Genomic DNA, 24567 nt, shown 5'->3' with positions numbered 1-24567 from the left:
GAAGATTTGGGGGGGACTTTTCATGGCTCCTCAACATCATCACGCCCAGTCTGCCTACCCCTAAGTTCAGCCCACCGTAGCCCCTAGATCAGACAGTCCACAAACCATTACTGAGTGCCCCTATGCCAGGTCCTGGAGCCACCGGGGTCTTGTGTTAGGTGCTGGGGATGACAGGGTGATTATGACAATCCAGGGCCTTCAGAGAGCACAGTCTGTCAAAGCTACGTTCTGTCCCATGCAAAGTATAGTCGGCCTTGGAAAGGTTTGTTGCTTTCTAACTTGTAAACTTGAGCATACCGGCAATAGTTTCAGAGGCTCCCTTGTCTGTACATAAACATAGAATCAGCCTCTTTGATTGAGAGGGAACAACAGCTTTTATTCTACACAATTGACACCTACGCAGAGCAGACCTATGAAAAGAAATTTCTCAAACAAAGCTGGGGGCAAATAAACACACCAGTGAGTGGCTTATGTTTAATCTAACGTCTTTTTTTTTTTTTTTTTTTTTTTTTGAGAGGGAATCTCGCTCTGTCGGCTCACTGCAACCTCTGTCTCCCAGGTACTAGCGATTCTCCTGCCTCAGCCTCCCGAGTGACTGGGACTACAGGTGTGCGCCACCACGCCCAGCTAAACTTAACCGTTTTATTAACCACCCTTAAACACCAAAGCATGAGAGGGATCAATATCATTAGTCACAGGAAATGAGACCTGAATTTACGAGGACTTAGTCTGGTCCCTGAAAACAGTGCTAGGATTTAGCTATTCTCTCAGAGGTTTGTAATGAGGCGGTTTGTTAAAAACCTCATTTTCATATCAAAGAGGCCCTCAGAAGGAGGTGCACCTGGAGGGAAACACAGGTATAATAGAATTTTAGTAGGAAAAAAATCCTGAAATGTACCTAGCCTTTCTCTCCCTCTCCCTCTCCCTCCCCCCGTCCTTTCTCTCTCTCTCCCTCTCTCTCTCTCTCTCTCTCTCTCTCTCTCTCTCTCACACACACACACACACACACACACACACACACACACACAGTTAGGGGGCAGGGCGAGGCAAGGGGGCTCTCACCATGACCTGACGCGCGTGACTCTGGCAGTGCGCTGCTGCAGCTGCAGGACCGCGGGATGCGCGGGTCACTTTGTCCCCCCTGAAGGGGCGAGTTCCGGGCAGAAGCCGCACCGCCGCCCTCTTTGCGAAGGAGGTCTGTGTTTCTCCCTCCTCTCCGAGCCGCGCCTGCGTCCTGCACTATAAGTAGCGCGGGCCTGAGACCTCCTTCCAGAAGTTCTCCAGCGCTCCGGCAGAGGGGGTTTCTCCCTGCCTGGGGCTGCAGCGCGGGGGAGCTCGGGCTGGAGCAGACTCAGCGCCTGGCGGTCTGACAGCGCCCTCTCGCCCAGGTGCCTCCGCGCGTGGGCAGAAGCTGCACCAGGTGGCGTCAATGAAGCGCAGCCTGAAGAAGATGTGGCGCCCTGGAGAAAAGAAGGAGCCCCAGGCCGTGCTCTATGAGGATGTGCCGAACGACACGGACGACTGCAATCGCTTAAGGTACCCTGGGCGCTCGGGGGTCCGGACGGGTTCCGACCTCGGGGCGGGTCGGGGTCGGCTGGCGGTTTCCTTGCGGTCAGCCCTTGGTTTGGAGGAGTGTTCGGGGTGGGGTGTGCACAATCCAAGAGGAGACCCCGCTAATGACGCGCCGGCACAGCGCCTGCTTTATTTTGTTTGCTTGTTTGTCCAATCTATTCTTGCTCCTAGATGGGCAACTACCGTCCAGGGAAACCTACTTCAAAAGTATCTGTATCATTTGGTACAAGATCGGGCAGCTGCCTAAAATCAGGACAATTTAGACTTTGTGCCGTTTCACTTGGAGCATTTTGTAGATTAGAACCAAATAGCCGAATGGCTATCTCTGGTTGTGGGGGTGGGGGAATTGACAAGCCTTCTGGTCTAACACTGAAACGGAGAAACCAGAGAAAATGTCCCCTGTAAAATGGAGACAGGACTGGCGAATTCCTTCTTCAGGGGTTGGGGGCACCAGGAAACGCGGTGGAGGAGGTGACCTTTTGAAGATGGGTGGGTGGCCTGAGGCTCTAGGATGGGTACTTCTGCTTCTTATGCAGTTCTTGGGACCAAAAGGCAGCGCTAGCTACTACCTGATGGCCTCGTCTAAGGATTAGAGGCTGCTGGGTGCTCAGAACCCAACACTGGATTTCATCAGATTGCCAGCAGGAGAAAGGGGCTCTTTTAAAAAGTTGAGACGACATTTAAAAAGCCTTTCCAAACCCTCGTCACAAATCTTTTCCCACAGTGGAACCATGTTAACAGTTTCTTACATCTTTTCCAGGTGAAAGTAATGCCTATACAAATACACGCATGTCAGTATATCTTTTTTTATTTACAAAAGTATGAACTCATAGCTTCCCACTTTGATTTACTCACAAAATATATTTTAGAATACACTTCAAATCAGATTTACCACGCTGTTTTTACCAGCTTCATAATATTCCACTGTATGAATAGATTATGATTTATTTAACCAGTCTTGCACCGATGGACACTTAGGCTCTTTTGTGTTTACTCTGTTTTGCTGTTACACATGTGACACAGTGTGTGAGTGTAGATGTGGCAATTCTGTCTGTCCATTGGTGCCTTTACAGGAGAATCTGTATGTTAAAGTCCCAGCAGGGTCGAGAGGTACCTACAGTCCTAAGTTTGGTAGAAATTGACAAATTGCTCTCTAAATAGGCTGCACAAATTAGCACTGTTGCCAGCTGTGTGTGTGAATCAGGCATGGATAGTACATCACGCACCAAGTAGCCAGTCCTCCCAAGGCGAGTCTTTTGGCCTGTCCAGCTAGATCACAGATGTCATGAATAGATTTCACTCTCTAGGATAGTATCTTTACAATCAATTATGGGACAGGAATATTTTAAATTTCTAATATCACTTGTTTTTTTTTTTTTTTTTTTAATGGAGTCTCACTCTGTCACTAGGCTGAAGTACAATGGTACAATCTTGGCTCACTGAAACTTCTGTGTCCCTAATTCAAGTGATTCTCCTGCCTCAGCTTCCCTAGTGGCTGGAACTACAGGTGTGCGTCGCCATGCCTAGCTAAATTTTGTATTTTTGTAGAGACAGGTTTCACCATGTTTACTAGCATGGTTTTGGTCTCTTGACCTCATGATCTGCTTGACTCAACCTCCCAAAGTGCTGGAATTACAGGCGTGAGCCCTCTCACCTGGCCTGTGGTTTTATTTTCTAGAGATGTTTGCTGAGGGATTTCTTAACACCAAGTCTCGAAATTATTTTTCTTCATGTTTCTAATTGTCCTTATTTAGATTTATTGCCTAAGTAGAACTACTCATGTTATTTAATGCTTCTTGAAGCTACATTAGAGTTCATTGACTGAGGGATTATATATTTTATTTCAATAAGTGTGGTACTTACAGATCATTTTGTAAAAATCTCTGGTTGGACTCATTACAAAGAAACACATATAATACTGTGAAGAGTTTTAAAAAATCTGGAGGGTTTTTGGTGGTTTCCTAATTTAAAAGCAAAGCTAATTTATTTTCCTAATTTAAAAGAAAATAACATATTTTCTCCAGTACACACATAGTATTGAGGAGCACTAACAAAACTGAAGGATCACAGAAAACTTACAAGATGAGAAATGTGGAGAAAGAACAACTGGACTGATGCTTTTGGCCATTTCCAATTATTTTCTTTCAAGATAGTGAATACTTCAGCATTTGATTTCTTACCATAGTTTCCCGCCTTTTGGCCACATTGCTGCTTATATGTATTTCATTAAATCAACCTAAAACAGAGTTATCTGATATCTCTGTTTTGAGGGGTTTAGTTATAATTACCTCATCTAAAAGTGATCTTGTCTATTATATTCTGAATCTAGTCACATAGTTCAGAATCCTAAGGAATCTGAAGTGTCTCTGTGACAACATGAAACTACATTAAATGAATATATAATTTGTCTAAATGAGATCCTTGGCTTACTTTCAGAACTTTAAAATATCTCTTCAAAGCCTGACAACATGTCAGGTACTGGTTGAGATGATCTAGCACCTCTGATATGCTTATGTAAAGTATTTAGGTGCTGTTTTGTCATGTTAAAGTCAATAGTACATGTGAATTCAATAGTACCTGTGAGCATCTGAACCTAGTACTTCCTCTAAAGAGTGTGGAATAATTGGGTTTGTGTTGACAGCACATCACTGAGCAGACCTCCCAAGCTGCTTATTCTGGCACTAGGGAGTGGGCAGCATAATCCCTTTATTACCCAAACAGCGTATCAAATTCAGGTGTCAAAATGCTTCCAGATCAGTTTAGATCAACACTTTCTTTGATAGCATAAGACATGGAGAAGACCCTATTTCTAAATTCAGAAGTGGCTGAATGCTCATTGTCATATCCTATAGTCACTAAAGTTATATGTAGCTTGTATAGAATTTATTTTTTTAATTAAAAAGTAAAACATCTCAGTTTAAGAGACTACCATAGAAGAATGATTTGTTAGGTACTGTTCTGTGATCCCAGAAGCAAAATCCAAAGTAAATCTGACATTTACTGAATAAATCTTCATATTGAGTCATTTCTTAGCTGTATTAAGATATATTCAATATTTTAATACATTATTTTAATTGATAGCTTTTCTTTTCAATGGTGAGAAATGCTCTAGTTATCCTTAAAATAACAAACCAGAGTTTGAACACATATATTATCATGGGTCATATGTGAGTAGTTATGGTCAATGGTAGAATTAAGCAAGTATGTGATTCATTTGTTTGGGGAAGATTTCTCCATTTCCTTGGCAACAAGGAAGAAGGCCTTTATTTGTAAGCATATATGAGTTTATGATAAAAAAATGGAAACATTTATTTCATGTACTGAACAATTTGGGGGCATTTTCTTATACCTTCTTTGTATCTGTAAACATTTTGTATATTTCAAGAAAATCTTTTACTTTGTTTATAAGCATGATAAAGAATTTTGGACAATAATAAATTATTGAAGGCTATAAAATGATTATAGTTATAAGTTTTTCATATGTTTGTTTGGTGTAATAGTGTTTAAATACCTCTAGGTGGATTTTGAAGGAGGTGCATATGGATTACAAAAATTTAAGGAACAAAAGATATTAAACAATTGTGATGATATGAATGCCTTCCCTTTGCAAGACGCTGTAGGAGAAGGCTGATTTTTCTGGATGGAGATGATGTCTGAAGATTAACTTGATAAAGGTAACAAAAATTATAATGCATCTTGTAGAAATTCTTCATCCCATTCAATTCACTGGGAAAAGTGGAATGAAGTGATTCTTAAGGGTAATTAGCGCCAATTATAAAAAGCCTGTATATTTCACTTAGAAGTGTGGGTTGTCCTACATGCCAGCACTACTCAGCTTCTTCTACTGAAATACTGCAAAGCATAGTGCAGAAATTTAGGACACCCCACAAGAAGCACAGACTTTATTTGAATTTTTAGATAGATTATAAAAATGCATATACATCTATGTACTTTTCTATACTATTTCCATTGAGGTTATTCTACATCTAAATTATTATCATTGAAGAAAATTGACACTTCAAGAAGGTGTACCATCCCCCCATGGTGATGTTTTCCAGATGCCAGCCTTGTCCACTCTGCCTTGTTTAAGCAATTCAACTGCAGACCATGAGGAAGGTAGATGCCACAGAGATGGAGGCAGTGAAGTGGTGTGATAAGACCTTCGCTTTATAAGATTATTCTGTTGGTATTGTGGAAGATGCATTAGAAGTGAAATCCCAGCTAAAAAGCTATTTTGGTAGTAAAGAGAGGATAAGAGTTCATCAGGGTTGTGAGGGTACAATAAGGGGACAGGGAGAGATTCAAGAGATATTGCGTGTAAAGTCAACAGTGCATGACAGAGAGTAAATGGGAAGAGAAAGGGGCAGGGAGTTGGAACTGACTTCGAAATTCTTAAATTTAGGAGATTAGGCTAATAATATAATCATCCCCCAAAAGGAAGAATATGAGAAAGTAGAAAGGAACTGAGTGTGAAGGTGTAAGATTTGGTCACAGTGAGTTTGAAAGGCCCAGGAGACATCAACTTGGAAATATTCAGCAGACAGTATCTGCAACTTCTACAATATGTGGAAATATCCAGAAATGTAGAAGGAACGAGGCTGCCCTACAGGAACATGATTGCATAGGAAGTCGATGAGACAGTGGAAATGTGTGAAATACTTTAGGGGATCACAAAATTGCTAGTTAAGTTAGCTAAGAGCAGAGTACAAACATCAAGAGACAGATGGCAGAAGGAAGGCCAGAAGAAGATGAAGATAGTGATGGATAAAAGATTGATGATACATAAGCCATGGGAGAAGTTGCTGGAATAGAAGAGTTAGAAGGAGCTCTTGCCACAAAGAGATCAAATAGGAAGGTGTTCATGATAAAGCCCCTACCTTAGAAGGCTCCAGTGAACCCCATAAAAATTATTTCTGATAAGTGGTGAGGATAAAAGCAAAATTCAAGTTATTTAATTAGTGACTAGGAGTTGTAAATATAGTTCCCTGTTTAAATTTGGTGCCAAATGGGATGATGAATGGAATGATTCTTCTTGATCAGACAGAACAGTCAAGAGGTGTGTGTGTGCACGTGTGTGTTGTTTAGAATGAAGCACTTAAATGAATGAAAGAAAATAGTGGAGAGATACATTTTAAACTGGAGAGAAACAGAAAACATGGCTATATGGTTCCAAGTACCATGAATCATCCCCAAATCATATTTATATCTAAATACTTTTTCTCCTTTTATGGACATAAGGATACGCTGCCACTAATTTACAAGGTTGATAAAGCAGACAGCCATGTCTATTTTAAAATAGCGATAGAACTTTGCACGATGAAACGACATATTGCTTGAATGCTGAGCTGAAAGGTAAGTAGTGCTATACATTGTATTATAGAAATATGTGGAAACTGCATGTGGCATCAGGGGCTGAAGTTCGAATTCTAGTCCTGTGGTTTGTTAGTAATGTCTTTTTCTCATTACCATTTTTGAAACATTGTTATAGGCCAAGCACTCCGCTAATATCTTTAAATACATGATTTTCATTGTCCCAATAACACTGCAACGTTTCAAGGTGTGTGTGTGTGTGTGTGTGTGTGTGTGTGTGTGTGTATCTAGGCATATGAATATATGTTTTGTATTTGTCTTTGTTTTTGTTTAATCAGTTTTGAATATGAGAAAGCTGAGGTTCAGAGAGGCATGGGAACTTTCATGCCTCCTTACTGGCTCTGTGATGTTGGCAAGATTTTGACCCTCTCTGGACCTCAGCATCTTCCTCCTTGTGAACATTGTCTGGTTATGCCTAGCAGGCTGTTGGGGCTTGAATGAAATAATGGTCATGTGAACTTAGTAGAGTGCCCAGTATATAGTTATTTCTTTTATATAATCTCAATATTTTATCACAACACCCAAACTCATATAGATGAAAACATGTAGCAATAGGAAGATCTGTTTCTTATTACTGCTACTGAGAGAAATTTAACTCAATTGATAAAGTCAGTGCCATGCTTCTGTGTATTCCCATTAGGTGCCCATTAAATGTTTCATGAGAACTGAAGCTGTATTTTTAGTTTCCACAGAAAAGATGCAACTGATTTCAGTTGCATTGGCACTGACTTTTGAAGTGCATAGGCACTAAAGAGGTGTTGAATACAGTACAAGCAAAATCTAATCCATATTTGGTTTCTTTTTCTAGTGCTGAATGCAATAGATGATTATGGAAATACCTTTCTGCATTATGCTGTAGAAGAAAACCAGATTGAAAGCGTTAAGTTTCCTCTCAGCAGAGGAGCAAACCCAAACATCCAAAACTTCAATATGATGGCACCCTTCCACATAGCTGTGCAGCGTATGCACGATGAGGTGATGAAGGTAAGGCTACTGGCCAGCTCCAGTGGGCCTGACCAGCAGTGCTGGTGGTGGGGCTCAGAGCCGGCTCTCTCTGCTTGCTCCAAGATGAACACCTTCTGAGCTTCCAGGGCAAATGATATGTAATGATTACATTTGCTCTACTTCTCACCGACTGATGATGATGATGATGACGATTTCTCACTTTATTGTTTAGTTTTTATTTACCAAGCATTTTTAAGAACTTCGTGTGTGTTGGTTTATTAAATTCTCATCTAAATATCTAAATAAACCCTCTATAAAATAAGATCTAATAAAATAGTAGTATTCTTATTTCATAGCTGAGTACACTGAGGTGCCAAAAGCATTTGAATAGCTTGCCTAATGGCACATCACAAGTAAAAAATGCAAGGCTAAGCAATTTTGTTTTCATCTTTATGAACTTTTCAAGTTCAGCCTTTATCACTTTTACCTGACTGACTTCATGGCAAAGGAAGAAAGTCATGAGAGCCTCAGTGAAAGCAGAAAACAATTATGATTTGCTGTTTTAGTAAGAGTGGATGCCCTGTCAGAGAGATTAGTTAGCTGAAGACAGCAGGACACCATTGGGAGACATCTTACTGGTTTTCATGGAGTAAGAGTAAGCTCTTGGGCAAATAGAGGAAATCCTGGAAAACTACTAAAAGGTAAGAATTATGCCATGGCTTTTAAACTACTTCTCAGAGTCTCTCAGACACACTACAATACAAACATGCTTAACCAATGAAGAATGCAGTTTACAAATGGATCATTTTCCAAAAGTTCACTCTAAGGTAGGCTATTTGGAACTAATAATAAATTTTCCTTTAGAAATATTATTGCAAATGATGATTTGGCTATTGTGGTAAGCCACAAGAAAACCTACTTCTCTATAAATCACCAAAGAGATGCATGGGTTTCAGGCTCTCTTTACCTCACAAACGTTTCTCTCAGCCTTTTGAACTTTGGCTCCTTTACGTTTGGCAAAAAGGGTGTGAAGGCAGCCACTTTCTGCTTTCATACTGTAATGTGGATATGGGTCTATCCAAATTCTTAACACATGATATTGGGATCAAATATTCATGTGCTTTTTTTTTTTGCCCACTGAGTAATTATCCTTGTGGAGGGCGGTGTCCTACTAATCCAAATGCCCTGTCAGAGAGATTAGTTAGCTGAAGACAGGAGGACACCATTGGGAGACATCTTATTGGTTTTCATGGAGTAAGAGTAAGCTCTTGGGCATAGTGATGGATAAAAGATTGATGATACACAAGCCGTGGGAGAAGTTGCTGGAATAGAAGAGTTAGAAGGAGCTCTTGCCACAGCACTGTGGTGGCAAATGATGAGTGAATGAGTAAATGGGAGTGAGTGAATGAATGAATGAGTCAATGGGAGTTCTCGCTGACGAAGAAGGGGAGAGGTAGAGTCTCAGTACCTGTGAGATGCGTCAGGGTGGCTCCCTAACAAGCTGTATTTTTTTTGGGGGGGGAGAGTGTTGTTTTATTAAATATCTGTATTATTCATTCAAGTGCTGTTTCCATATCATCTGGATTGGGCCACAAGTAACTACAGGGAATATTCCCAGAAATGTCACATATTTCCTCATGGAGCTCTGCTCCCTCTGGAGGCTCTTTTCAAGAACAAATATCTATTAACTCGGTTAATATTGGCTCTTAAAGTGTGGTTTGGGAATATGAGGACAGATAATTGTTGAAAAACTATTGTTAATTAGAAAGCAGAAATCCCCAGAACAACAAATACCAAAAGTTAGGTATCCAGTGTCTAACTGATTCATAAACTCAGTGGTGGACATAAAACGAATTTTCCTGGTGACACCAGAACATGCAGAAAAATAGAGTTCTAAGTAAAAATTGACTGTCCGTTACTTGGTCTTACCAACCACAACTATGTCTAAAAATATTTTCAAACTACTCTGGTTCACCAGAGATGACAGAAATAGAAGCAGAAGAAAGTGTTTTGGAGTGTCTCCCCTCATGCTTGCAAACAGCAGTTCTCTCCACCTGCCTCTCCCAGTTATGCCTATGGTCCAGCCCATACCTACCCAGCCCCTGCTCCATTGACTGCTCCACTAGCCTTCCCCCAAACTTCCCCCTTCTGCCTATAATGGCTGTAAAGAAAAAACTGTCATCTGTGCATCACTTCAAGTGCTTGCACAAATGACCTTTGACATGTATACTATTCCCTGGGACACACTGGCCTGGGGATTAGGAGGTGGTTTTGTTTCTCAGTGGCCTGCAGGTCCTCATCCTTGGGGCTTCACTTCAAAGTATCCAGTTGTTTGACCCTTCCATGAGACTTTCCGGATTCTCATCAAAGGGGCCTGCGGAGACCTCACCTCTGAACCTTCCAGACTTGCCTGGTCATGACTGAATTTGAAGTAGGCGCACAGCTTAGGTGCTCTCTCTGGGATCCCTGCCACATATAATTGAACACAGCTTTTTCACAGATTGTGCTTTTGATGGTACAATAATAACAGCCCAATAAATGCTACAAATTTGTGATCTATGATTCTAAGAGGGCAAAGAGAGAAAAGTCTCTCTTGCAGACTTTGGTAGGTTATTTTACATGTGAATCTAGATCTTAAGAAAAGAATGCGAAGGTGCCTGAAGTCCGTGGAAGGAATCTTGTGTTCTCATTTCCCTTAATCCATCAATCACTTTCCCACATATTTTACACACGAAAATCTCAGTTTGAGTTTCTTTTATGAGCATGGCCACTTAGTAAACCTCATTCATTTGTTGACACACAGGGCACGTTCTGTTAACAAGAGGCTCTGGTCGGAGGTTGCATAGTTGTTTAAAGAAGTCAAAGCCTTTAAGAAACAGCTTATTTAGTAAACCCTTTTAACATTATTTAATTATAAGGACATGCCATTGTTTATCATAGTCATTCTGCAAGAGAAAAAAGCCTCCACTAGGCCTATTCAAAGATTTGATAAGACATTTAGATGAGATAATTTTGTTACATTGAATGTAAAAAAAGACTGGTCAAAGATCTTTAGACTCTTGGGCAATAATCAGCTGGTAGTCAATTGGGTGAGGAGGAAACAGGTCTTCAGTGAAATTCCGTCAGAAAAATTACCTGACCATTTTATCAGTATGCTTTTTCTTTTTTCTTCTTTTCTTTCCTCCCTCCCTCCCTCCTTCCCTCCCTCCCTCTTTCTTTCTCCTCTTCCCTTCCCTCCCATCCCCTCCCTCTGTCTCCCCTCCCGACTGCCCCCTCCCCTCCCCTTCCCTTTCCTGTCTCCCGTCCCCTCCCCTTCCCTTTCCTGTCTCCCGTCCCCTCCCCTTCTCTTTCCTGTCTCCCCTCCCCTCTCCTCCCCTTCCCCTTTCCTCTGTCTCCCTTCTCCTTTCCTCCCTCTCCTTTCCTTTCCTCTGTCTCCCCTCTCCTCCCCTTTCCTTTCTTCTGTCTCTCCTCCCCTCCCTTCCCTCCCCTTCCCTTTCCTCTGTCTCCCCTCCCTTTCCCTCCCCTCCCCTCCCCTCTGTCTCCCAGACTGGAGTACAGTGGTGTGATCTCAGCTCACTTCAACCTCCACCTCCCAGGTTCAAGCAATTCTTTTGCCTCACCATCCCAAGTACCTGGGCCTATAGGCGTGTGCCACCATGCCCAGCTAATTTTTATATTTTTAGTAGAGAAAGGGTTTTGCCATGTTGGCCAGGCTTGTCTTGAACTCCTGACCTCAAGTAATCTGCCCCCCTTGACTTCCCAAAGTGCTGGGATTACAGGTGTGAGCCACTGTGTGGCCAAGATGCTAATTTCTTCCATTGTAGAAAATGATTCCCTTCCAGGCCAAGTTTGAATTAATTGAGTTAAGCCATACCAAAATTTTATGCAAAACTCTGTTTTGTTTACTGAAGAGAATAATTTCAATTGACATTTGCCAGGATGCTTGCAATCTAGTTAAAAAAAAAAATGACTAGAAGGGAAAAAGAAACCATTCCCTTCCTGCCTCCCACCCTCCCTTCTTCTCTCTCTCTTACTTTCTTCCTTCTTCCCTTTCTGTCTTCCTCCTTCACCGTGAACACATTTTCAGTGGCTCCACAAATATATATTTCTGAAAACATTAGTTAACGTAGCTTCACTTAAAGCAAATCAAAAGTATTAAGTGAAGCTATAACTAGTATCTACAGTTCTTTATTTACAATGCCACAACTCATTATCACCTTGATGTGACACTGAAATCATGATTGTTTCATCTATTTGAGAAATTTACTTTGTGCCCACAATGTACAGAATTTTGTGCCAGATTATGTGGGAGAAGGATGAACAAACATAGACATGATTCCTGGTATCTGAGAACTAAAAATCCAGTGGAAGACAAGTACCTTGCTGGGAAATCTGTAAACAGTTTGACAGTTATTCTTTCCTTTTCTGTAGGTCTTGCTTGAGCATAGAAGTACTGATGTTAATTTGGAAGGAGAAAGTGGAAACACAGCTGTGATGATCGCATGTACCAAAAATAATAGTGAAGCACTGCAGACTTTGGTTTGCATATTCGTCATATCTTTCTGCTTTCTTTATCTGTTCATGAATACAACATGGATTATTATTAGTTACAAAAGCTGTCAAGTTTTTCTCCATAGAAAAACAAAATACAGAAACTGTGTCAGAAACAAAGTTGTTCTATGTGTTTTTGTATATGCACTCCCCGCCTTAAGTGGAGCCGAGATTGCTTATAGAAGACAAAAGACTAATAGGAAAGCAGTAATGAGAACTATGAGAAATTCAAAGTGAAAAGGAAACACAGGCAGAAAAGATTGAGATGAAGCTGGTGTTCAGGCTAGAATGCAAAGTACAAAGTATAATGGCCTATACGTTATAAAGATGGATTTTATGTTTGATTCTGAGCTTCTGAATTGTCAAAAGAAAGATGAATATAGTCAGTTGCAGAATTATTGGGCTCAGACGATAAAAGCCAAAGGAAACACAGCCACTCCTGAAGACCTGAAGAAATTATTGCCATGTTTTCTCAAAAACAGAGCCCTGAGTGATGTAATGATGAAGTTTCTTAGCCACATGCCTGATGGTAGAGCCAATCTTTTCGCTGGTGAGGCTTCCTGGTGTGATCCAGTGAGTTGATGGAGATTCCCATCCACATGACTTCCTCCTGCTCCCGGCAGTGCTCCTTCTGAGCAAGTAGCCATTTTTCAAATATTCCTTAATCACTTGCATATTATCCAGGCCAGGGTCTATATTTTTCCCACTTGATTTTGCCTCTTTACCATCCCAAAGAGTAAGAAAATGACATTAAATAATTTAAAAGTATTTGCCTAATGTTTAAATGTACCGTACAAATATGTTTTAGCCTCTTTACTAGATGTACTTAGAGACAGGTACATACTCTAAGCTTTCATGATTGGACCAAAAAGAGAATAAATGATAAAGAGAATAAAAATAAATCAACTAACACTCAAAACAAGAATTTAGGCAAAGAGCTTTAAATTAACCAAAAGAAATAGTAAATTTGAAAGTCCTACAGAAAACAACATTTTAAAATTCTGAATTCCTTGCAAATTTTTATGTGTATACTATGTGATAATATTGTTCAAAAAGCTTTTACTTAGCAATATTCTGTAATAATATGATTTTGTAAAGTACATCTGCCATTTCTGCACTATATTATATATACATTTCTGGACTATTATATACAATATATAAAGTAAACTAATACTATCTCTAAAAGCTGAGATTACAGGTAGTGTTTGATTCTACATAAATTTCTGTTTACTCAAAATATTTTCTTTTGAATTAATTGAAAGTACTTAAAACTTAAGGCTAATGATTTATAGAAAATGGTACTTTAAAATGATTGGCTCAGACATCAACGTAATATAACATTTAGTTCTTCTAACATCCTTTTAGTGAAGAACTATTATTAGTGAAAATACTTGATGTTCATAGTTTAACCAAGAGTGGTGGCATATTCACTTATTAATTTTACATAAATAAAGGGAACAGCTTCTGAGAAATATTGTCACTATATTTGCATAAGAAATTGAATATGGGTATAGAAGTCATGACAATGTCTTTAAAAATTTTATTTAAAAATATGTTGACTTTAGTTTTCTGGGATATCAAGATTGATAGTTTCGTGTCTATGTTGCTACTTCTTTGGAAGATATAAAATGTCGCTATTTCAGAATCTCTGCTTAGTTCAAAATTACCTTCATGCTTAGATTTCATAATATACGAAGCTCTCTACATACTTTAGTTTTACATAGACATATAATGTAATTTGTGATTTGGAGTTTAACTGGTGTCACTTTTTAGTTTTGTCTTTTCTTCCAGCTTAACAAAGGAGCTCAGCCACGTAAATCAAATAAATTTGGATGTTTTCCTACTCACCAGGCTGTACTTTCAGGTTCCGAAGAATGCATGGAAATAATATTAAAGTTTGGTGAGTAGAGGCTTTTTCATATATACACTATAAATAAGTCTATTCTGGTGGATGGTATTAACTTAAAAAATATATAAGAGAATTTAAGACAGGCTTCTGTGTGTCTCAGTGACCTTTTTTTCTTTTCTTAATTCTTCCTGTTATTCATTTTATGTATTTTGTTATGTTGAATGTTATTTTCTCCTAAAGGTGAAGAACATGGGTACAGTAGACAGTTGTACATCAACTGTGTGAACAATGGGAAAGCCAGTCCTCTCCACCTGGCTGTGCAAAATGGTGACTTGGAAATTGTCAAAATGTGCCTGGACAATGGTGCACAAATAGACCTAGTGGAGGTAACTTTTCATATTCTATATGATATCTTTATCTTAGAACTGTCATAGCATATAAAATGCTTTATAGCTCTTTTAGGGTTTACATTGAAATACATACAAGAAATAGATATTATTTTCTTCGGCTTATGCAGAAGCAGAACAAGAGAATACCCCAAATTTCAATCTATGTAAAGATTTTTGAGACCTCCCCAAAACAGTTGAAGACAAAAATACACATAGAATAAAGAATATATCTAGTTCAATTGCCATTAAATAAGTTAAGGCCTACACTGAGAAGATGATAATATTCAGCCAGGAATATTAAGGCCCAATCAGGAATGTCTTTGCCTTTAGTTCAGTTTGGAAGAGTTATCATTTTTAAAATTAAGGACCACTTAACCAATTTCTAAGACTATGTATATAAAAATGTTGACTGTGTTTGGGATCTGACCTTATGGCAGGCATCTCTGACCAAAAGTGGAGAGTTCCGGTCCCTTTTCTTCAATGTCTGAGTTTTGGGTGGCAACAAGCTTCCCTCCGAGATTCTGCAAAGTCCTGTGCTTTCTGGAGGAAGAGATTGGTCATTAATCTCATGTAGCTTCTGGACACTGATCCTAAGTCCCTTCAATATAGAAATGAAGAGCTGCCATTGGTGGTATGGAATCTGAAGTCACTTCATTCACTGGGTACTTACAGCAATGAATGAGACACTGTTCTCATGTTGCCGGGGAAAAGAATGGCACCCAGATGATGATGGTAGAAGTATATGCCAAGAATTATTTTATTAGAAACAAGCACAACTGTTAGCTACAGTTTTTTTCTTTGTAGGTTCATAAAATCAAGGAATATCTGTCACATTTCAGATGATTCATGGTGATCAGATGAAACTGAAATTAATCATCTGAAATGTGATACATATTTCTTGATTTTATTTACCTGGGACAAAAAAACTCACAACTGAATTTGAGTTATATTCTGAAATCGGGATTTAAATATTGATTCTAGTATTAAAGGCTTTTACAGAAGGCAGAGTGCACAGCCCTTCATTTTGCTGCCCATCATGGAGAGACTGAGCTTGGTAAATTGTTGAAATCATCCTATTCTGGTGGCATGGATATTGTTAATGCGGCTGATGAAAGCCATCAGACTGTGCTTCACAGGCACGTTTCCTACCTACCATTCTGAATACAGAACTTTAGTCTTCACGTGTTGAATTAGAAATTGCAAAGAGCAGTTAGCACAAATGGAAGCAAAGATTATGTTGTTCAAAAGAGAGAAAAATAACAAAGACCCTGTGTATTTACTGGAATTGCTTGTGTTACCAGGGAATGGAAGTACAACATTAAATAAATTTCACAGAATAAAATCTCCTGTGGCATATTCTGAATGGAGTGCAGCAGATATAGGATTAAGATTAATTTTCTATATGCTAAAAAAGTCTACATACAAGGTCTTCCAAGCCCTTTCTAGTTTGTTCCAATTTCTCATATTTATTTTATCCCCATTTTCAGTGACAATAATGGAATGGATACATATGGATATTTCACGTTTCCCACTCTAATCCCTTCTGCTAACCCCACAATTATAGATAAATGGTTTCAAAAGATACAGTTTTTAGGAAATTATAACCAAGTTGCCAAAAATGATAAAAAGTTTCTGTGAAATTTGACAGAAATACACATCAGGGAAAATGTATTAAACTGTAGGCTTAATAGGTGCTAGGACAGGACTGAAAATTAATTAAACAAACATTGTACACTGGAAATTAATTAAACAAGCATTGTAGACTTTGTAAAGACAAGTATCAGATGCTGCCCATGTGGGTGAAAGAGTAGTCTGAGTTGACCCTTTGCTCTCTCGGACACACACACACACACACACACACACACACACACAGGTGCGCACTCTCTCTCTTTCTGTGTGTGTGTGTGTGTGTGTGTGTGGGTGTGGGTGTGTGTGTATGTCTCAGAGCTGCCAATATATTTTCAGTAGGTAGCCAGACCTGGAAATCTATCTAAATATCTGTTAGAAAAAAAGAAACTCTAGATACCAATATAAGATCTTTTTCTAATGAATGTACACATTTGCAAAACCACCAGCCGTGATAGAATATGTGTGAAAAGAAAGAAACTCCCACTTAGGATAAATCTACAAACTAAAATTGTATGGCATAAAAGAAAACTTATGAAAAAACGAAGTCAACAAAAGCCAATTTATTTCCAAGAAAATAGAAATAATAGGGCAATCTGAAAAGAATTTTAAAATAAAGATATTTGAGACCTTAAAACATTTAAAGGAGGTTAATCAGTTATGTAAAAGTAAGACAACATAGAATTGTAAAAACAGATTGTCATATATGACTCCAGGATTGGTGTTATGAAAATGATCTAGTAAAACAAAAACGTTAAAAAAGAGCCAGTGAAATGAAATGAATACTCAATATACTAATCTCGAGACCAGAGATTCTCAAACTGTTGCACATTAGAATCATGTGAGTAGCTCATAAAATCCCAGTGCCAATTCATACCCTTGAATATATAAAATCTCCGTGATGAGTGACAGGAATGAAAAAAAAATAACCTCTTTGATTCCAAAGTGTAGCCAATTTAGAAACCCAATGATTTGATTATTTTTAAAGTGTGTCTTTAGAACACAGACTTAATATATTAATATGCATGAGAGGAAATTATCGTAGGTAGATGGGTCCTTAATGTTATATTTTATTCCCTAAAATATATTTATTCCCTAGATATAATTAATATATTTTAAATATAATGCAACCTCTTGTCATATTTGAGGTGAAAATTAGCAAACGGATTCTGAAATTTGTATATAAAAGGCCAAGAATAGTTGAGACAATCTTGAAACAAAGAAATGAGATTTGCCATAGGAAACATAAAGGTTTAAATCATTAGTATTAACATGTGTTAGGTGGTGCTTTAATGTAGATTGAAAACTTTTACTGGCTTTGTTAATTAACATTATCCTTAGGACTAACTGTGAGATGATGCTAAAACGTTTTCAGTTCTTTCCATAATGATTTTTGTCTTCATAAAAACTCAGAAGTTAACACTGCCTTTTAACTTTTGCCAAAGAGGAGTCTCCCAAAGAGGGGCTTTTTGAACCCCAAAGGTGATTTGAGACATTCCTTGTATGTAGCTGTTGCTATTCCCAGTGATCATAGCAATACCAGTGATTTCCTTGTCTTTTCTATCTTGGTACATATGTTACTACTCACTTCAAAACATCTTCATGGTGATTTTACAGGAGAAAATAGGTTTACTAAAAGATGAGGAAGAAAATATTGTGATGTATTTGGTGTTTTCCTGTTATTATTACTTCGAAACTGCTACCATAATAAGAATCAAATTACAAATTTTGAAAGCTTACTAATTCTCCAACATTCTATCACGTTATTCTATGATTAGTTAAATTCACTTTCTAAATATAGTACCTTTATTAAATACATTTATATTTACATCCATAGTACTATAATTATAACATTTATAATTCTGTTTTTTCAGAGCTACATTATTTGATCACCATAAACTAGCAGACTATTTAATTTCAGTGGTAACTATTCCATTTATTGGTTTATTATTATTATTTATAGTTGAAAAATTATATAATTACATAATTTTCAAAAATAATCTAATTTTAATTTCTTGCTTCTCAGCAAAAAAAAGTATACAAAAGGATGACTGACAGACTTGCAAGTAGAGTAGATTGTGTATGAATAGGTAAAGGCAGACATTACTGTGAAGTTCGAAGGGCCAAAGAGCACTTTTGGATATCCATTCGGTGTTTTTAGTGCAGGAAGTTTGCGGGTACATTGCAAGGAAAGCTGTTTCCATGGCCTGTTAGAGGGTCCTAGAGGAGTGTGAGCTTGGGCAGTGATGCTTCTTCCTCCCTGGTGGCTTTAAGGTGGAGGCAGGACAGGCAGCACTGGGGAAGCTCCTATGGCAGCTGCCTCAGTGCCTCCTTTCAAACAATGAAAAACTGAGGAACTAAAGATTATTGTCAAAGGTTTATTGCAAGTGAAAACATGAAACATGAGATCATTTACACTCTGAGAAGTGGAATCAGTCAGCTTTTGAGTTGAATTTTTATAAGCCCATTATGCAGATAAATGTATGGTGAATTTATTTAAGCACACCATATCAGCAATGACGGATTTCCATTGGTAGTGTTGAACATTTTGTATTGTCAACAACAACTATTGAAATTGTGACACTTACCTAGAGGAGTCCTGGGGAGACTTATTATATATCTTAAACTATGTATTATATACCATAAACCTTAAACCTTGGTCATTCATGTTTTCATACAAAGGCTGTCGTCTCTTCATTGGGCAAGAGAACTGTGGTTTCACTGACCACCATGGAGCTTGCCAAGGGGATGCTGCCCCCATTGTCGGTGGGTCCCAAATGAACACAGAAATATCCATGCTTGGAGTTTAAGCTATTAATATTTTTTATTACTCTGTGTAAAGTGTAGAATTCTTTCCATGAAATTTTAAAAGGTCTTTGATTTCTTGTCATATCAAATATTATGATACATAATGGTTAACATTGACTTATTCATGTTAACAATATATGCTTAATGTGATTTTTAAATATAAATGTTCTCAAATAAATGTTTGAGTAAAATTTTACTTTAGGTTTTGAGTGATGTCAATTCAGTTATTTCAGTTTATCTATTTCGGTTAAAATAGGATTTTTTAAAAAGGGAATGTTTTTATGAAATTTTCTTAATCATATATGTAATTAATTTGGAAGACTTTTACAATTATACACATTTAAAATTTATTTCTTACAGTGGAAACTAAACTATTGATCTAGGTAAAAGGATATTATTTTTATGGTTTAAGTAGTAACTAGAGCTATTGCCAGGTGTCAATATGGAGCCTAACAAGAGAATCATTTTTTGTTGAAATTATTAAAGAATGCTTTGATTTATGATGATGCAACATATGAATTATGGAGACATTTTAAATTGTTCTATAATAAGTTGTATACTTTAGTGCTCGCCATAAAGTAGACACTCTGTATCAATGAATTAGCCTTATTTAGAGACTGCAATGTATGCTGATTTATCTGTTTGTAGTTTGTAAGCTCCTCGTTAAATGGGTTGTTTGATTTTTAGGGAGCAGATATTAATAGCATAGATTCTGAAGGACGCTCTCCACTTATATTAGCAACTGCTTCTGCATCTTGGAATGTTGTAAATTTGCTACTCTCTAAAGGTACCAAGAGGAACCAAGCCAAGTAATTGGAAGTATTACTTAATTTGGTTAGATGAACACTTACTAACCATCTATTATGTACCAGGCCCTGGGCCAGGTGCCATGAATACAAAGATAAATAGAACATGTTTTATGTCTAGAATAATTTTCAGTCCAGTAAGGGATCAATACTTAAAAAGATACTTTCAGAACAATAGTAAGTAACATTTATAAAGCAATTGTTGTACCCTAGGCATTTGCTGAATGTTTAATCAACTTTCTTTTAGTTTATCTGTCATATGTGGTATAGGCACTATAACTATCCCCATTGTAGAGTCTAACCTGGGCCTCTGATAAAGAAGAGGGGTCCTTCTCTGCTATCCTCCTCTTTCTTGATTTCTAATGTGCCTATATATTTATATTTTATGCTTGAAGAGGTAAGACCTCATGTATTTATGTAATATATCACATATTTTCTACTCCACTTACACACACACACACACACTTACACACACACTCACACACACACACACTCACACAGTAAGCCCATTTTTAATTATGTTTAGTTTTGTCATCTAAACAAAATTTCCTGTAAACTAAAAGTCAGTGAAATTTTAAGTCAAAACTTTTTTGGTAAGTTGAAATTCACATAAATGATGCATTAAATAAGTGAATAGAATTTATATTTACATTGTGCTTCTTTTTAGGTGCCCAAGTAGATATAAAAGATAATTTTTGACGTAATTTTCTGCATTTAACTGTGCAGCAACCTTATGGATTAAAAAATATGTGACCTAAGTTTAGCAGGTAATGTATATCTATGGATTTTCATTCACTAAGTTGGGTTCAACAGAGTATGAACTAATTTTGTTTATTATAATTTAATTATTATAAAAGCTGATTCTGGAATTTTAAGAATGTTTTAGAACAAAAATGGTAATGATAATTAATTGCATTGAGATTGAGTTTTTTAAGTTACAGGATTTCCTATACTATCATCTATGAGTATACATCTTTAACTTGCTTTTCTTTATTCTTTTATCATTATGATTTACGTATCAGTGGAAAACCAGCCATGGGTATGAATTATCAGCACTACATCATCAATTAAAAAAAACTACTCAGCATACTTGAGTTGCTGAGGACAGATTAAAAGTGTTATTTTCATATTTATATTCACCAGCTAATACTGAATGACTATCAAGTGCATGTGAAATTCACATTTTTATCATAAACAGATTTCAATATTGTCACTATCTTTAATAAGGAATGAAAAATATTATGTATTTGAAAATTTTCAGCAAAAATTGCAAAATGATAATTGATTAGACTAAGCTACTCATTTGTCATTCATTTTTAATTTACTATACATATAAAAGATAAAGCAAACCTAGTTTTAACATCCTTTCCATTTTACCTAACAGAAAATATTAACATGAAGCTGTTGGGTGTTATTTAGGGGTGTGGGGAAATGAGAGGAGGGGCAGAGGGAAGGGCTGTGATCAAATATGTTTGAAAAATCCTGAGTTAAAAATGTTAAGTACATTTTCCTATTTGTAGGATCTCTCAGAGCCTTTAATATAGTAATGTACATAACATGGAGACAGAGCATTCAACTTTATTCCCATTTATTTTATTCTGGTATCCTTTAGGCTATTTACATTTTTGACCCAAAGGAATACATGTTGACCCTTGTTGGAAAATATTTTCCCACAGAATAGTTTGAAAACCATCATATTAGCATAATAGCAGAATTATTTGTATAATATTAATTTTTTCCTATAGATGCAACAGATCAAAGAGCTGGTAATGGATGAAGAAAACTATGGGTGTACCCCTCTACATTATGCATGTAGACAGGGGGATCCTGGTTCTGTAAATAACCTTCTTGGCTTTAATGTGTCCATTCATTCCAAAAGCAAAGACAAAAAGTCACCTCTGCATTTTGCAGCCAGGTAGGAGTTCAGTCTAGCAATGTATGTCTTCTGTTTTATGTTTTCTTTGAAAATATGAAACCTAATTTTTTCCAAGTTATGGGCATATGAATACCTGTCAGAGGCTCCTGTAAGACATAACTGATATGAGGCTTCTGAATGAAGGGGACCTTCATGGAATGACTCCTCTCCATCTGGCAGCAAAGAATGGAAATGAAAAAGTAGTTCAGCTTCTTTTAAAAAAGGTGCATTGTTTCTCAGGTGAGGATATATGATTGGAGTGTTTAGTCTTTCTAATTAGCCATTTTCAGGCTATCTTTTCATTATATTTTAATTATGTTGTCACTAAGTAGTTTAACCCATTTTGTTTTATCATCAACACATATCTTCTTAAATACTGAAAGGGAAGTCAGTATCATTTCCAAGTGACAAAGACACTAAAGTTTCTAGAATTGAAGAACCTTGTTCAAGGTCACAGAATAAGTGGCTTTGAGCAGAGTCTTTCTCAGAATCTTTGAAATACAGTTTTTCATATTTTAGCTCATCCTGTTGGCATCTTCCAATGTAGATACAAAACGATGGTTGTGTATGTGAGGATTTGCATGCACACACACACGGACACACACACACACACACACACACACACACACACAAGTTCAAATACCTTACTTCTTCAATCTGATGAATGGTAGACATAAAAAGCTCCCCTTAAGTGACAACAGGAGACAGTAAAAATTTCTGAATTTTATTATGCTTAAAGGAAATCAAGCACAAGAAACAAAACCAAGTTAAAATATGTAATCATAATAAAATATGTGGCATAATTAAATGATATTGTTGTAAAAAAAGAAAAAAATTCTGGAAATAATTTACAGAGGTATTTCATTTGGTATTTCACCAAAGCAGTAGCAAAGAGCTTATTAGGCTAATGTTTAGAAACAAATTTTCTTGCCAGAATATTGATGCCAGAAAATTAAGTGATATGGCTGCAAAAATGAATGCTTTGCTGAGTTTCTTCTGGTTTACAAAGAAGCACCAAGCAACTGACCTACAAAGGCAACCCAAGTAGACCCAGACCAGACAGTTGTTGTTTAATTATATCATAACTGAAATAGCAACATGGCTCTTATACCCTAAAACATCTGCTCACTAGCACGGAAATTAAATTGCGTCAGAAAATGTTTTCTATGTTTAATTTGAAAAAAGTATTAGCAGTGTTACAAGGCCTCATTATATTTACAACTTAAATTTCTGTGAAAAAGAATAAACATTTTTTCAAAGTGATTGCGTAAGCCTCTTTGAGAGCACAAGAGGAAAGTGTTTCAGACTTGACCTATTAGAATAATAAGTAACATTAAGCTAAGTGTCTTAAAACCATGTACTATATTATTAGTAGTATTACCAATAACTATTGACCATGAAGACTAACACCACTTCATAAAAATTTTTTTGATACAATATTCAATGAAAAACTAAAACAATATTTAAATTGATGTGTATCAGTTCATTATAGCTTTGAAAAAATTATGTATGACACAGACACGTTAAGTATACTTCTACCCCAAAGTGTTTGGTAATGTGTTTATATACTTTCATATCTTAAACCACTAAATAAAAAATATGAGTGAATCACATTACAAGTAGATTAAGATCACCGAGCTTGAAATTCACTCATTTATTATAAATATTTCATAAATATTAGTTGCCAGATCTCAATTATGCTTTTTGTTGTCATCAAATTTACCTAGAAAGAGCCAGGTGGCATCCCATCCTGCATGTCATCTGTTAAGTATATGCACACATCTTTTCTCAACTCTTTATCAGTGACCCCAATGGCTGGACAGCTTTGCATCATGCATCCATGGGCAGATACACTCAGACCATGAAGGTCATTCTTGATACTAATTTGAAGTGCACAGATTCACATAGATGAAGACAGGGTGTGTACTGTGGTCCTCACACTTACCCAAAATCTTGACATAACAGAAACTTCCAGCATTACCAGAAAACCCTCCTAGACACCTTCTTTCCTTCTTTGCTCTTTTCCTAGGCTTTTTGGGTTTTTAGCAAGCAGACTCTTGAGGTGAAGTATGAATCAAAAACAACAGAAATGGGAGAATACCAAGGGCTGGGTGAATGTTGAGAAAACCCCTAGTCTCACAGAGGCTGGTCCACAGGCCACTGTGAGTCGATGGTAAAGCTTTTACTCCCTGGTAGACTCGGAAAAATGAAGGAAGGGGTAGGTTTTCATTAAAATAAGTGCATTATTTTAAAGTGTGTTGACTTGAAGGACTGCCCTTTATTGTGCTATTATGTCCTTCCTTCTTTTGGGGAGAATAACTATTGAAATGTACATTTGTAATGACAGAGATGCATAATTGTTGTTGCCTTTTTAAAAAAAAAAAAAAAAGTCATGGGGAAACTAAACATGGTCAACCTTATAACAGTCTCTGTTTTTTTAAAAACGTACAAGCTTGGGAAATCCCAAATCTGTAGGGCACTGCTCTACCAGAGGATAAATCACAGGAGTATTTTCTTCTGTGTTCGACCCAATATCTTTTTACCCTGAAAGCTTGTCCTTTGTCCTTGTGGAATCATTCCATTGCAAAAGCAACACAAAACGACCCCCTTGGAATTCATTCTCTCTGTTTCTTTCTCTCTGTCTCTCTGTCTTTGTCTCTGTCTCTCTCTGTCTCTCCCCTGCCCCACCCCCCCCACACACCCACTTCCCACACATACACAAACAGACCAACTTCT

General features: G+C 37.4%; 2 protein-coding genes across 11 annotated transcripts in view; one reads left to right on the top strand and one right to left on the bottom strand.

Annotated features, from left to right (window-relative positions):
• LOC144579682 (uncharacterized) overlaps positions 1 to 3778 on the bottom strand; it is a 160682-nt gene extending 156904 nt beyond the window's left edge. Inside the window, exons 1-3 of the mRNA XM_078352472.1 lie at positions 3753 to 3778; positions 1773 to 1941; positions 1063 to 1673 (exon numbers count right to left, since the gene is read on the bottom strand). Of these exons, the coding sequence (XP_078208598.1) occupies positions 1128 to 1673; positions 1773 to 1941; positions 3753 to 3778 (741 nt within the window). The 3' untranslated portion in view covers positions 1063 to 1127. The remainder of the gene's footprint in view (positions 1 to 1062; positions 1674 to 1772; positions 1942 to 3752) is intronic.
• Positions 1272 to 24567, top strand: part of LOC144579711 (transient receptor potential cation channel subfamily A member 1-like) — a 30604-nt gene continuing 7308 nt past the window's right edge. For 5 of the 10 annotated variants that reach the window (XR_013527880.1, XR_013527881.1, XR_013527882.1 and 2 more), the window contains exons 1-8: positions 1272 to 1536; positions 5090 to 5246; positions 7751 to 7926; positions 12319 to 13011; positions 14230 to 14338; positions 14528 to 14673; positions 20584 to 20683; positions 21662 to 21831. Coding sequence is in view for 3 of the 10 variants with exons in the window: in XM_078352629.1 (XP_078208755.1) it covers positions 12727 to 13011; positions 14230 to 14338; positions 14528 to 14673; positions 19798 to 19923 (666 nt within the window). In the remaining 7 variants the exon portion in view is untranslated. Of the gene's footprint in view, positions 1537 to 5089; positions 5247 to 6810; positions 6925 to 7750; positions 7927 to 12318; positions 13012 to 14229; positions 14339 to 14527; positions 14674 to 19797; positions 20054 to 20583; positions 20684 to 21661; positions 21832 to 24567 lie in introns of those variants that run through there. The other 5 variants (XR_013527884.1, XR_013527886.1, XM_078352631.1 and 2 more) reach the window with 4 other exon arrangements.

Source organism: Callithrix jacchus, chromosome 16, assembly GCF_049354715.1.
Source record: "Callithrix jacchus isolate 240 chromosome 16, calJac240_pri, whole genome shotgun sequence".
Taxonomy (NCBI): domain Eukaryota; kingdom Metazoa; phylum Chordata; class Mammalia; order Primates; family Cebidae; genus Callithrix; species Callithrix jacchus.
The sequence above is the reverse complement of the archived record's forward strand: the minus strand, read 5'-3'. Positions and strand labels throughout refer to the sequence as shown.